The following is a 14,809-nucleotide window of genomic DNA, read 5'->3' as shown; positions in this document are numbered from 1 at the left end:
GCGTGATTTCTACGTCATTATGCTATTTTACGTTACTTCTACATCATTACGCTATTTCTACGTCATTGCGCTATTTTTTTCTATTTCTACGTCATTGCAGTCCTTTCAGTTTCGATTTCAATCCGATCAAGTGTTTACATTTTCTCTCAGAATGAACAGGAATAATCACCCCTTTCAATCCGATCGACGTTTCGTTCAGATAGATTAAGGCGTCTACATGAAGGCTTCAGTGTGATTGAGTCGTCACTCTGATTACTAACGATTATTTGGTAGCATGTAAACGTAGCCAGTGTGGATGAGAAACTTTTGGAAAGCGCTACTGTGGACATTTTGTGTTTTCAAATGTAGATGTAAATTTCTCACAGCTGAGCTGCTGTTTAACCTGTATAATCAATTACCAATAATCACCTGCTTTGACTTCCACACTTCCAGCACCGGCATCCCAGCGATTCTAGAGTTCGGATCTTCTTGCGCTGGGGAGTTGACGGTGTCATTGGCTCAGATCACGAGCGTCAGGACGGTTTCTGCACACACACACACACACACACACACACAGAAAGGTTGTTCTCATGCGATGCGATCAGGTTTCTCCCTCGCTCTACATGCTTATCTGCGCCGGCTAAATAGAAACACGTGCTGCCCTCGACTCTGACCGCAGAGACGCCATGAGGTTGCATGTCTAGGCACAATTACATAATCAAAATGAATTATTACAAAGATCAGACTCCACATGTGTCCGCGAGTCTGTGGATCATCGGCTCATCCGCCTGTTCCGGACTGATCCGGTCCGAGACATGTTTCACACACCGCATGCGTAAACAACACACTGACAGCACAGTCAATCGGGCTAACGCTGTAATTTACTTAGGCTATTTAATATAACATTATTACAATATTAGAATAATAAAAAAAAAACACTTTTTATTCAGGAAGGACGCATGAAATTGATCAAAAGTGACATTTAGAATGTTACAGAAGATTCTATTTGGAATAAATGCTGTTCTTTTGAACTTTCTACTCATCTAAGACTTCTGGAAAATAAAATGTATGAGTGTTTACACAGAAGTCTGAGGCGGCACAACTGTGTTCAACACTGATAATAATCTTAAATGTGTCTTGATCATCATGTGACACTGAAGACAGGAGAAATGATGATGAAAATTCACAGGAATAAATCACACCAAATTCGAATAATATTTTGTGATTTTTTACGGTATTTTTAATTAAATAAATTCAGGTTTTATCACAGGAATAAAATACATTTTTTCAATAAATTCACATAGAAAACAGCCATTTAACATTGTAATAATATTTCACAATTTTTACTGTATTTTTGATTGAATAGTAAAAGTCTCAAAAAAAGTTTATTATATCTGTCCCTATACAAATAAAACATTAAATAAAGAAATCTGACCTGGGAAATCCTTGTTGATCTCGTCCATCTCGAGAACCCCGTCGTACGGGACGCCGGCCTCGGCCAGGAGAACATTGAGCTATCCGGGCATCCGTCCGGCCACCGGGTGAATCCCAAACCTGACACACACACACACACACACACACACAGATGATGCTCAACTACTGCAGAACATGAGCTTTATAATCACAACAATTCAACATCAGAGCAAGTCATTCGGTCACACTTACTATAGTGAAAAACACTGCAGAAATGATGATGTTCCTCAGTATTTATGTTTTGTTTTCCAGCACAAATATATAAACATTCTGAAATAAAGATGCGTTTTCTGGAGAAGCAGAATGAAAACTTGCTCAAAAAACAAAACAAGAAGTAATATCTGCCAATGAGGTCAAAAAAATATAATCTTAATTCAGTAAATAACACAATTGTTTATTTATAGTCCATCTGCAGATATTTGTTCTAGTTTTAAGTTTTAAAAAATGTTAAATTTTGCATTTTGCTTTAAGAATGTTCATTTGTACTGGAAAACATGACAAAAATACTAAGAAAGATTGTGATTTTTTTTTTGCATAATGCATAATTACGTGACTAACTATAATTATATTGTAAGTGCATGTTGTTAATTAATATTACTCAGAACTTATTAGTATAAATACGCTCTAACAAGGGCACCTGAAAAGAAAGCGCAAGCGTTTATTCTCCAGCATCTGCGGCGTAAATACTCTGAGAATGTTTTACACTTTCCCTCTTTATTTACAGAAAGCCTGCGTTTCTTTATTAGACACAGATGTGTTTTGTCTCCTTTTTAACAGAATTACGCTTCTGACCTGCCAAGTATTTAAGACACTGAAAACATTGGATGTGTGCGAGTTCAGCATGCGATTACTCTGAGCTTATTTTGATGTTCTCCCTGATTTAAGAGTTCGCGAGAGTTGAGCGTCTGACCTCACAGTTTTGCCCTGTTCCTTCAACATCTTCACCATGTCAGCGATGGGATACTGAGCCTTGGCCTGTCTGAGAGAACACACACACACACACACACTAATCCGACCCCTAAACCTGCCCATCACACACACACACTAATCCGACCCCTAAACCTGCCCATCACACACACACACACACACACACTATGGGAGTTATTAATCTTCAGTCACGGAGGAATCCCCTAAACCCCTTCACTTGATGTTTCAAGAACCATATTTGCTCCAGGTTTCCTGCTAATAACTGCAGGAGCGTGGAGAATCATGTCATCGGCCGTGTGTGTGTGTGTGTGTGTGTGTGTGTGTGTGTGCTCTCAGGGAAATCCGTCTGATTGCAGTCAGATTGCAGAGTTTCCTGAACTCCAGATGTCTCCCTACAGGAGGATCGCGTGTGGACTGGAGACACGCACACATGTTTCGGCTGCTCCACATCAGGCTCTGCTCCACATGTTTCTCACACTCCCTGAGCGAGTCGAGACTTGGCTAACGAACTCTAGCTAACGAACTCCAGCTAATGAACTCTAGCTAACGAACTCCAGCTAACGAACTCTAGCTAAGGAGCTCTAGCTAACGAACTCCAGCTAACGAACTCCAGCTAACGAACTCTAGCTAACGAACTCCAGCTAACGAACTCTAGCTAAGGAACTCTAGCTAACGAACTCTAGCTAACGAACTCTAGCTAACGAACTCCAGCTAACGAACTCTAGCTAACGAACTCCAGCTAACGAACTCTAGCTAAGGAGCTCTAGCTAACGAACTCCAGCTAACGAACTCCAGCTAACGAACTCCAGCTAACGAACTCCAGCTAACGAACTCCAGCTAACGAACTCTAGCTAACGAACTCCAGCTAACGAACTCTAGCTAAGGAACTCTAGCTAACGAACTCTAGCTAACGAACTCCAGCTAACGAACTCTAGCTAACGAACTCCAGCTAACGAACTCTAGCTAAGGAACTCTAGCTAAGGAACTCTAGCTGACGAACTCCAGCTGACGAACTCTTGCTAACGAACTCTAGCTAAGGAACTCTAGCTAAGGAACTCCAGCTAACGAACTCTAGCTAAGGAACTCTAGCTAAGGAACTCTAGCTAAGGAACTCCAGCTAACGAACTCTAGCTAACGAACTCCAGCTAACGAACTCTTGCTAACGAACTCTAGCTAAGGAACTCCAGCTAACGAACTCTAGCTAAGGAACTCTAGCTAAGGAACTCTAGCTAAGGAACTCTAGGTAAGGAGCTCTAGCTAACGAACTCTAGCTGACGAACTCCAGCTAACGAACTCTTGCTAACGAACTCTAGCTAACAAACTCTAGCTAACAAACTCTAGCTAACGAACTCTAGCTAACGAACTCCAGCTAACGAACTCTAGCTAACGAACTCTAGCTAACGAACTCCAGCTAACGAACTCTAGCTAACAAACTCTAGCTAACAAACTCCAGCTAACGAACTCTAGCTAACGAACTCCAGCTAACGAACTCTAGCTAACAAACTCTAGCTAACGAACTCCAGCTAACGAACTCTTGCTAACGAACTCTAGCTAAGGAACTCTAGCTAAGGAACTCTAGCTAAGGAACTCTAGGTAAGGAGCTCTAGCTAACGAACTCTAGCTGACGAACTCCAGCTAACGAACTCTTGCTAACGAACTCTAGCTAACAAACTCTAGCTAACAAACTCTAGCTAACGAACTCTAGCTAACGAACTCCAGCTAACGAACTCCAGCTAACGAACTCTAGCTAAGGAACTCTAGCTAAGGAACTCTAGCTGACGAACTCCAGCTGACGAACTCTTGCTAACGAACTCTAGCTAAGGAACTCCAGCTAACGAACTCTAGCTAAGGAACTCTAGCTAAGGAACTCTAGCTAACGAACTCTAGCTAAGGAACTCTAGCTAAGGAACTCTAGCTGACGAACTCCAGCTGACGAACTCTTGCTAACGAACTCTAGCTAAGGAACTCCAGCTAACGAACTCTAGCTAAGGAACTCTAGCTAACGAACTCCAGCTAACGAACTCTAGCTAAGGAACTCTAGCTGACGAACTCTAGCTAAGGAACTCTAGCTAACGAACTCTAGCTAAGGAACTCTAGCTAAGGAACTCTAGGTAAGGAGCTCTAGCTAACGAACTCTAGCTGACGAACTCCAGCTAACGAACTTTTGCTAAAGAACTCTAGCTAACAAACTCTAGCTAACAAACTCTAGCTAACGAACTCTAGCTAACGAACTCCAGCTAACGAACTCTAGCTAACGAACTCTAGCTAACGAACTCCAGCCAACGAACTCTAGCTAACGAACTCTAGCTAAGGAACTCTAGCTAACGAACTCCAGCTAACGAACTCCAGCTAACGAACTCTAGCTAACGAACTCTAGCTAAGGAACTCTAGCTAACGAACTCTAGCTGACGAACTCTAGCTAACAAACTCTTGCTAACGAACTCTAGCTAACAAACTGTTGCTAACAAACTCTAGCTAATGAACTCCGGCTAACGAACTCTGGCTAACAAACTCTAGCTAAGGAACTCTAGCTAACGAACTCTGGCTAACGAACTCTGGCTAACGAACTCTGGCTAACGAACTCCAGCTGACGAACTCCAGCTAACGAACCACAGCTGACGAACCCCAGCTGACGAACCCCAGCTAACGAACCCTAGCTAACGAACTCCAGCTAACGAACTCCAGCTAACGAACTCCAGCTAACGAACCCCAGCTAACGAACTCTAGCTAACGAACTCCTGCTAACGAACTCCAGCTGACGAACTCCAGCTGACGACCTCTAACTAACGAACTCTAACTAACGAACTCCAGCTAACGAACTCTAATGAGCTAGCTAACGAACTCCAGCTAACGTTTTGACAGGGTTCTCAAAGTTATGCTCAAACGTTCTTTCAGTAACATTAATAAAATAAAAAGTGCTTTTAAAGTATTACAACCCCCATCCTTCCCTCGGGTCAGTTTGACCAGAAACTTTTCCTTTAATAAAATTTGAGTGTTCATCAGAGCTCCAAGACTCTGGCACTTTAGTTACACTTGAACCACAAACACACAAACACATTTAATTTTTACTTTTTTCTTGAGAGAAAGAGAGAGAGAGAGAGAGAGAGAGAGAGTGAGTGTGTGTGTGTGTGTGTATGTGTGAGAGAGAGAGAGTGTGTGTGTGTGTGTGTGTGTGTGTGTGTGTGTGTGAGAGAGAGTGAGTTTGTTAGTGTGTGTGTGTGTGATTGCCACTGCTGGTTAAAGGGTTACATAGTTCACCCAAAACTGAAAATTCTGTCAGTGTTTACTGTTTACAGTGTTTTTGGGTGAACTAACCCTTTAATATCACAACTCAACCATTCAGCATCTTTATCCATTCTAAATATCAGTGTAATATCTCAGTATTATCTGTCTTATCCCAGCTCTCTCTCTCTCTCTCTCTCTCTCTCTCTCTCTTCATCCATTGATAGACACTGACCTCTAGTGTTCACGTGTCTGACAGCAGCGCTCAGTGTAACTGTGTTTGAGGAATATAATGTCTAATATCACAGTGATCCTCCTCAACAGCGAGTCAGACGGCCACCGAAACATGAATATATCAGGAAGACTTACAATATTGTGTGTGTTTGTGTGAGTGAGTGTGTGTTAGAGTGTGTATGCATACATGAGTGTGTGTGAGGCTCTTCAGGACCAGATCTGACTGGAACGCCCCCCTGGTGTGTGTGTGTGTCAGACATGATTCTCACCTTCAGGACCAGATCTGACTGGAACGCCCCCTGGTGTCGGTGATCTGCGTACCGGCTCGGCCCGATACTGATCGTCACATGGATCCTGAAGCCCTGCTTGACCAGCAGATCAGGGCTCTGTGGTATCTGATGTAAAAAATACTCTTATCTCGTTGAAATCTTGATGGATTTACAAACGGTTTGGTTTCTTACAAACGTTATTAACGTGGCTATTTATTTATACACTTATTATTCATAAGTATGCAGTGTCATAACTACATCTCTGCCGTTTACAACAAACCAGACCGTTTGAAAATCGGTAGAAAATTGAGCAAGTTACGGTGATTTAAAAAGTACATGCACCATTAAAACAATGTTACCAGTGAGCGAGCTGCCTGTGGCAAGATGGCCGCCAGGTGCTGACGTCGACCTCCATTGGCCAGCAGTGCGGACGAGATATCTAGCCTTTATATAGATATCTATGACACGGACACCCGCCGCTCCTGCTGGAAGATCTCCTTAGGGACTCCCACCTGCACATCTCTATACCGCACACCTGACACACACACACACACAACCACCTACAGTGTGTGCATCCCAGAGTTCACTAGCAACTGCATAGCAACCCCCTAGTAATGTGCCAACAGCTCAGAGTTTTGCACAGCAAATATCACTCACTTTATTTTCAGAAATATCTCTAGTTAGAATTACTTTAGACCAAGGTTATTATCGTTACTATAATTAAAATAAAGCTGAAGAAAAAAAAACAGTTGAAAAAACTTAATGTAAATTCGAAACGATGCCTTGGCAATAAAAGCTTTCTGTCCTGTTTGGAAGCTTTTTTCCGCAACGCAAAAATTCAATTCAGACTTTTCTCCTCAAATTTTTTTTTTAAATCGCAATTCTGACTTTTTTCTCAAAATTAAAACATTTAATTTTTTCTTGTAATTCAGACATTTTTTCGCATAATTCACTTTTTTTTTTTTTTTTTTTTGCAATTCGCAGTTTATTTCTCGGAATTCTGACCTTTTTCCTCGCAATTCGCAATTTTTTCCTCGGAATTCTCTCAATTCGCAATTTATTCTCGCAATTCTAACTTTTTTCCTCGAAAATCTTTTTTTTTCTGGTGCAACTTTCTCACTATTCTGACCGCATTTTTTCTTACAATTCGCATTTTTTTCTCGGATTATGTTTTTTTTTCTCGCAATTCACAATTTTTTTTTCTTTCTCAAATCATAACTTTTTTTTGTCATTTTTTTCTCACAATTACGACTTTTTTCTTAGCAATTCACATTTTTTTCTTGCAAGTTGCAATTCAGACTTTTTTCTCGCAATTCACATTTTTTTCTTACAATTCTGACTTTTTTTTCCTAATTCTGCTAATGGGGGGGGCATGAATGCCTTTGAAACAGTGATTTCGAGGCTCTGAAGATGTTTTCTGTCTTTCTGCGTTTTTCTGTCTACTTAACAATGCAACAGTGGGAACATTTTGTCCACACACAGACGCTCAGCGTGACGGGCGGATCAGCGAACACATTTCACTCCGTAATTGGACCCCAATACACCCCAATACACACTCCAGACTCACACAGCTTTCCTGCATCTGTACGTTAAAGAGGACCTGTGATGCTTTTCTCCATCTTCATCTCTTCAGTGTGTGATGAGGAGCTCCAGTTCTCCTCCTATATCAGAGTCAGTGTTTCTGAACTCCTGAAACGCCTCCATTGTAGTCTTGAGTTTCTTCGGGGAACACGTCACAATATTCCACACAGTTTTGACTTTTTTTCCTCACAATTAAGACTTTTATCCTCATAATTACGACTTTTTTCCTCTGACTTTTTTGCTCACAATTACGACTTTTTTGTTACGGCACACTATGTAGGATGCAATATTATAAAAAGGAGTATGCAACAATATTTAATTTTTTAAGCAAGTTTTAAGTAAAATTGCCTGAACTTTTGCAAGTCTAATAAAAAAACGAGTCAAGAGAGAGATGTTAAAAATATTGGAGTTCATTTGTGACAGAAAACGGAAGCTGAAGTTGAGCTTTACACAATCTCACACAGTGACTGTAATACAGAGATGAGTATGCACACTGTGCACTGTAAGAAGAGGAGTGTTATTCACATCGCTACTGTCTTTCAAGACTCATCTTACAGTCTTTTAGGTAAAGCATTCATTATGCATGCTTGATTTGATCATGTGAAGCATCTGATGATGTGAACTGTACATCACCCCCTGTTCAGGGTCATGTCTGATTGGCTCACGTGTTCGGGTTCAGCTCGCCCTGTCCTGACGCCCAGTCCTCAAGCTCCGCCTCTCCGCTGGTGATAATGGGCGTGTCCACCGACAGGCCACGCCTCTTCCCAAACACGCGCTCCTGCAGCTCGATGATGTCATGACGGATATCTGCCATCATCAGTAACAGGAAGTCGAAGGACCCTGGAGGCCCCTGAAGAGAGATGCAGTGTCTACATTTTATTCAGAATATTTCATAGTTTTTGTCCAACAGCAGCAGCAAAATTATTATTAATTATTAGTGTTGAAATGTCAGGTTTGATTCTTTGCTTCTGTGTGAGTGAAAGTCGCTGTGCGGGGTTAGCATTAATACCATAAAAAAAAAACATTTTGGCTACTTGAAATAAATTGTCATCTGAAATTAAATAAAATAGTTTAAAATATATATATTTTAGCTAGCTCCCAAGGATTTCTCATTAAGTTGATGTGCTAAAATAACAAAAATAAAATAAAATTAATAAAAACTATTTATTTATATACATTTATATATTTTTTTATATGTAGAAAATAAGAAAATATGAAAACTTAACAAAAATTTAAATAAAATATAAAAATAAAAACCAATTCAAACTATTAATAAAAACTAAACTGAAATAAATTAACATTAAACAAACATGTACGTTTAGTTTAACAATACACTAAAATAAACTAAAACTGAAATCAAATTAATATATAAATGTAATAAAAATGTATTGTAATAATATAAAACATAAATAACAACAAAATTACTAAAACTTTAACAAAAATTAAAATGAAAACAAAAAAATAAAAACTATAATAGTATCTCAATGATACTAAAATAAAGAGATCACGTCATCATTGCTGATTAATAAAAGGCCTAATCTAATAAATTAATAATAAACTTTTTTTTAAAACAATCTCTTATTATCTATAATGACTACATTCTTTTATTTTATTTACATTCATTCATTATTTTATTTAAATAATATATCATAAAATCATATATAAAAATGTATATAATAAATCTTAAATTGCATAAAAAGTATAAAGTTCACAACAAAAGACCAAAAAACTAAAAACAAAGAAACACTGAATGTACACAAATGTTAAATGAGTTTAGTTCAGTGCTTCAGCCCCAGCTGATTACATCAGTTTAATATTTCGCTTTAGAGCAAACCCTGACTCAGAACAATCAACACTGCAAACTGCACAAATATTGAACATTTCAAAATAATATCATAAATAATATTCCCGTGTGGAGTGAAGAACGTACCGGAGATCCTCTGGGTCCAGGAAAACCTCTGTCTCCCTGCAGAGAAACATTCAAACATCACCATTCATCTGAGACAACCAGAATCATCATCACAATGCCATCATAGTTTAACATGGAGTTCGAGACACATACCTTCTGTCCGTCTTTCCCCGGCGCTCCTGGAGATCCCTGTACACACACACACACACACACACACACACAGTAAACTCCCACAGAAAACTAATAAAGGAGACATGGACATCAACCCTGTAAAGCCTGATATATGATATAGACAACAAGTATCATATTTATTTCCTAACTCGTATGATCCAGGCTTTACAGGGTTAAATGTGGGTTAGATGTTCTGGTCCAGCATTGAGGACAGAGAGAACAAAATAAGACTCCTGGACTTTTCTCACACTTGAACCACAAATACACACAAAACATTGAATGAATTCGAGGAGTTTTGTGGTTTAAAGTTAAAAAGTAGCACACCCTTCACTCTCGGGTCAGTCTGAATGCTTCAGTTCACACCGAGAACACTAAACATGCTCAAAATTATAACTATTAATGCTAAAACTTTCCAAAACATGATTTTATACTGGCTTTCGGACCCAGCGGGACAGCTCCTCTGCTCATATAGAGATATAAGCCCATCTAGAGTCAGCAAAGATCATCTGTTATTATTATTATTCCACAAACACACTCAATCTAGGACATTTACAGCTGAATTATAAGGGTTATGAAACTTATAAAACTTAAACTTTGTTATTTATTAATTTAATGAGCGATCGTTTCACTTGATAAGACCCTTATTCATCGTCTGGAATCGTTTAAAGCCCTTTGAACAGTTTGCACTGAAACTGTCTTTTGGACCTTGAACCGTTTGGTCCCCATTGAAGTCCATTATATGGAGTAAAATCCTGGAATGTTTTCATTTCTTTTCGACTGAAGAAAGAAAGACATGGACATCTTGGATGACACGGGGGCGAGTAAATTATCAGCTAAAGTTTTTTCAAAAGTGAACTACTCCTTTAAGTTCACTTTGACCCCTGAGGAAAGGATGTGTGTTTGTAATGAAACTCCTCTGAGATCTGAGTGTGTGTGTGTGTGTGAGTGCCAGATTCACCTGCGGCCCCCGCCGGCCCGTCTGTGTGTGCTCCAGATGCGCTGCGGGCCCCACTGGACCCATGTCTCCTCTGGGCCCCTGTGGTCCCGCCGGCCCCTCGACCCCCCTCTCACCTGAAACACACCAACATGAGCTCAAACACTTCATCTAAGAGTGTGTGTGTGTGTGTGTGTGTGTGTACCTGGCAGACCAGGGGGTCCCGGAGGTCCAGCAGGTCCAGTGACGGTGACAGTATCAGGATTTTTCCCAGTTCTCTCGTGAGCCGGTTTGTGGCGGTTGCTTTCAGGACTGGGAGACAAACCCTGTGCAGAAGAGATGTGTTTAAGCTGATCAGCAGTGTGTGTGTGGTGTGTGTGTGTTACCTGTGCAGGTGTGTGTCCCAGCAGGAGTGTGATCTCCAGTAAACTGCTCCTCATGTTCATGAAGTCTCGACAGCTGAGAGAACATGATCCAGAGCTCATCTGAGTCTCAGACTTTACAGAGGAAATCACTGACACACACACACACACACACACACACACACACGACTGCACATATTAATATCAGGAGAAATAAAAGAGAAAAACTTTAATGTTTTTGAAATAAGTCTTCTGCTCACCAAGGTTGCATTTATTTGAGACACACACACACACACACACACACTTACAGACGCATGAGCGCTGATCTGCTGTCAGTGTGTATCCAGCATTACAGCTGCAACGGAAGCTTCCAGGAGTGTTTTCACACACATGTTCACACACATTGTTTGATTCCTCACACTCATCCACATCTGGACCACAGCGAGCGAGCGAGAGAGAGAGAGAGAGAGAGAGAGAGGTGGATGAGTGTGTGTGTGTGTGTGACCACAGCATGCTTCATCATGTGACTACTGACCGATGCAGTATGGGTGCAGGTGTTGGCGATGTCTCTCGCGGTGGAAGCGGTAACCATGGAAACACGTGCACAACACTCGCCCGAAGTTATCCGTGCACTGTTGCTCACAGGGAGAGCCGGCACACACATCCACACCTGCACACACACACAGGTAAAATAAATAATGCAATAAAATAAAATTAATAAATGTAAATAAACCAAAATAAAACGTAAAAAAAAAGAAACCCATAAAAAGAAACTAATAAATAGAAAACAAATAAACATGATAGAATAAATAAATGTAAATATATTTAGAAAATGTAAACATGAATAAAAATAAACAAACAAACAAAATGGAAGAATGATCATTTCTGGGTGACTATTCTGGTAATGTACGTTTCATCATATTAAAGACATATCCATATGACTGAAGAGCTGAAGATTCACCTACTTTCTGGCACACACTGACCCATCACAAACCTGAAGCCTTCACAGCACTTCCTCCTGCAGACACACACAAGAGCTGCACTTACTGCTCCACTCACAGGAAGTGGACAGCATACTCACATGCATACTCACTCCATCCATACTCACATGCATACTCACATGCATACTCACTCCATCCATACTCACATGCATACTCACTCCATCCATACTCACATGCATACTCGCTCCATCCATACTCACATGCATACTCGCTCCATCCATACTCACTCCATACTCACATGCATGCTTGCATGCATACTCACTCCATCCATACTCACATGCATACTCGCATGCATACTTGCGCCATGCATACATACTCACATGTCTACTCCCATGCATACTCACTCCATGCATCCTCATATGCATACTCCCAAGCATACTCGCTACATGCTTATGCCCATGCATACTTGCTCCATGCATACTCCCATGCATATTCCCATGCATATTCACTCCACACATCCTCATATACATACTCGCTCCATCCTTACTCATATGCATACTTCCATGCATACTTGCTCAACGCATACTCATTTACATACTCCAATGCATACTCGCTCCATGCCTACATACTCACATGTCTACTCCCATGCATACTCACTCCATGCATCCTCATATGCATACTGCCAAGCATACTCGCTACATGCTTATGCCCATGCATACTTGCTCCATGCATACTCCCATGCATACTTGCTCCATGCATACTCCCATGCATACTTGCTCCATGCATACTCCCATGCATACTTGCGCCATGCATACATACTCACATGCATATTCCCATGCATATTCACTCCACACATCCTCATATACATACTCGCTCCATCATACTCATATGCATACTTCCATGCATACTTGCTCAACGCATACTCATTTACATACTCCCATGCATACTCGCTCCATCCATACTCACATGCATACTCTCTAAAAACCATCACAGTCCATTAAAATACACTTCAAAAGAAGGCACTCTGATTGTGTGTGTGTGTGTGTGTGTGTTTTCTCAACACTTGTCCTGCAAGTCAGACCCAAGAGACGGTCTTTCCTCTTTTCATCACTCCATCATTTCAGTTTTTCCCACACTTCATCTCTCAGACCAAAACAAACGACAAAAGCACATGACGTGTCGAGAACATGTCAGATCTGTTCCTGTGACCCTTGACCTCCTGACCTCTGCTGCTCCTTTAGGAATCTGACCTCTCTCAACACACATCTCTCTCACTGAGGGACATCATAGACTTCTATTGTTGTTTAAATCGCTGATCATCATGACTACAGAATAACCAAAACCCTAGAAGAAAAAAAACGAAATATTATTTACTTAATATTTATATATAAAATAATTTTACTTTTGATGATGTCGTGTCAGATTTAGCTAATTTCAGCTGACAATTTTGTCCTCAAATAAACTTCAACAAACGCGCACACACACACACTCCTCTGGTCTCCATTTGCACAGAATAACACACACGGCTCAATCAGATCTTACTTTTTAAATATTGATCACTGTACAAGGATATAAACTCAGTATAAATATTTATCATATTATCGTCATAAGAACTGAGAGTGTATAAAGCACAATTGCTATTTCTACTACAGACTGTGTGTGTGTTTCAGCACAGACAGACAAAAGCAGTAAATGAGTGTGTGAGAGTTTGTCTCTGGTTGTTCTTCACTCACACCTCGAGAACACCAGCAGTTTCCCATAATGCACTGCAACACGGCAGCTGTGATCACAAGAAGAGGATTTACCTTCGGAAATCCTGCCAGGAACACACACACACACACACACACACGCACACACACACACTCTGACGTATGAAGCATGTATGATGCTGTGTGAAGTATGACGTTGTATGAAGCGTGTATGACGTTGTATGAAGCATGTATGATGATGTATAAAGTGTGTATGATGATGTATAAAGTGTGTATGATGATGTATAAAGTGTGTATGATGCTGTGTGAAGTGTGTAACAGTGGTGTGTGTACCTGAGACAGATGCTTCTCTGACCGCCAGCTCTCAAACACGGATACTCCACCATCAGCATCTTATTCTCTGGACAATCCTGTCTGCAAGAGAAACACACACACAAATCATATGATTTTTTGTTTTTTTTTTGCAACTTACTGGTAATAATGATTCTCTATTCTCTGTTAACAGGAGAATACAAGACAATCACAAGAGCCGCTTTACTGATGAGAGACTTTCATCAAAGCATTGTTGAGAGTATTAATGTCACTCATAATAATGACATGATACTGGAACTGGAGAATCAAATCAGTTCTCTTTAAATCAACTCATCAGTAACACTTTACAATCACTCTAACAATGATAAAGCAATAATTAATCTCAACATTTAATTATTAAAATCAAAAGTTGTATTTGTGACACATTGACGTCTATTCATCCATTCAACATTTGTATTAACTAACATTAATAAACGCTATGAGAATATATTGCTCATTAATGTGCCTGTAAACGTTGAGATGATCTAGGATGCACAAACACTCACCGCGAGGCGTCAGACGCGTCCACGCCGCGCGTCCACAGAAACACGCACACGACGCCAAATGTTGCGCGCGAAAGCCGCGTCATTTCCTTCCCGGATTCACTGTCACGACTATTCCACGCGTCCCACGAAACTAAAGAACTTAAAGTAAGAAAGAAAAGAGAAATTCAGTGTGTCATCTGTCAGCTGAGCGCGCACTGACACACACTTCAGCAGAACACACACACGACAGATGAAGCCCCGC

At 40.5% G+C, this 14,809-nt stretch overlaps 2 protein-coding genes across 2 annotated transcripts in view; both read right to left on the bottom strand.

Annotated features, from left to right (window-relative positions):
- The window catches only part of LOC120487839 (uncharacterized), a 43,080-nt gene extending 36,856 nt beyond the window's left edge, over positions 1-6,224 (bottom strand). Inside the window, exons 1-3 of the mRNA XM_089116570.1 lie at positions 6,105-6,224; positions 1,415-1,533; positions 409-524 (exon numbers count right to left, since the gene is read on the bottom strand). Coding sequence (XP_088972696.1) covers positions 409-441 — 33 coding nt within the window. The 5' untranslated portion in view covers positions 442-524; positions 1,415-1,533; positions 6,105-6,224. The remainder of the gene's footprint in view (positions 1-408; positions 525-1,414; positions 1,534-6,104) is intronic.
- A 1,480-nt stretch (positions 6,225-7,704) lies between these two features.
- Positions 7,705-14,809, bottom strand: LOC120487642 (collagen and calcium-binding EGF domain-containing protein 1). The gene is made up of 11 exons (XM_089116654.1): positions 14,569-14,809; positions 14,045-14,125; positions 12,027-12,079; positions 11,597-11,731; positions 11,370-11,492; positions 11,086-11,213; positions 10,905-11,025; positions 10,724-10,836; positions 9,748-9,783; positions 9,616-9,651; positions 7,705-8,535 (listed from the first exon to the last, which is right to left on the bottom strand). The coding sequence occupies exons 1-11, from the start codon at positions 14,649-14,651 to the stop codon at positions 8,347-8,349; spliced, it is 1,098 nt and encodes a 365-aa protein (XP_088972780.1). The 5' UTR covers positions 14,652-14,809; the 3' UTR covers positions 7,705-8,346.

This window comes from Pimephales promelas, chromosome 10, assembly GCF_988280905.1.
Source record: "Pimephales promelas chromosome 10, fPimPro1.hap1.1, whole genome shotgun sequence".
Classification (NCBI taxonomy): domain Eukaryota; kingdom Metazoa; phylum Chordata; class Actinopteri; order Cypriniformes; family Leuciscidae; genus Pimephales; species Pimephales promelas.
Note: the sequence above shows the minus strand (reverse complement) of the source record. Positions and strands in the feature narration are given on the sequence as shown.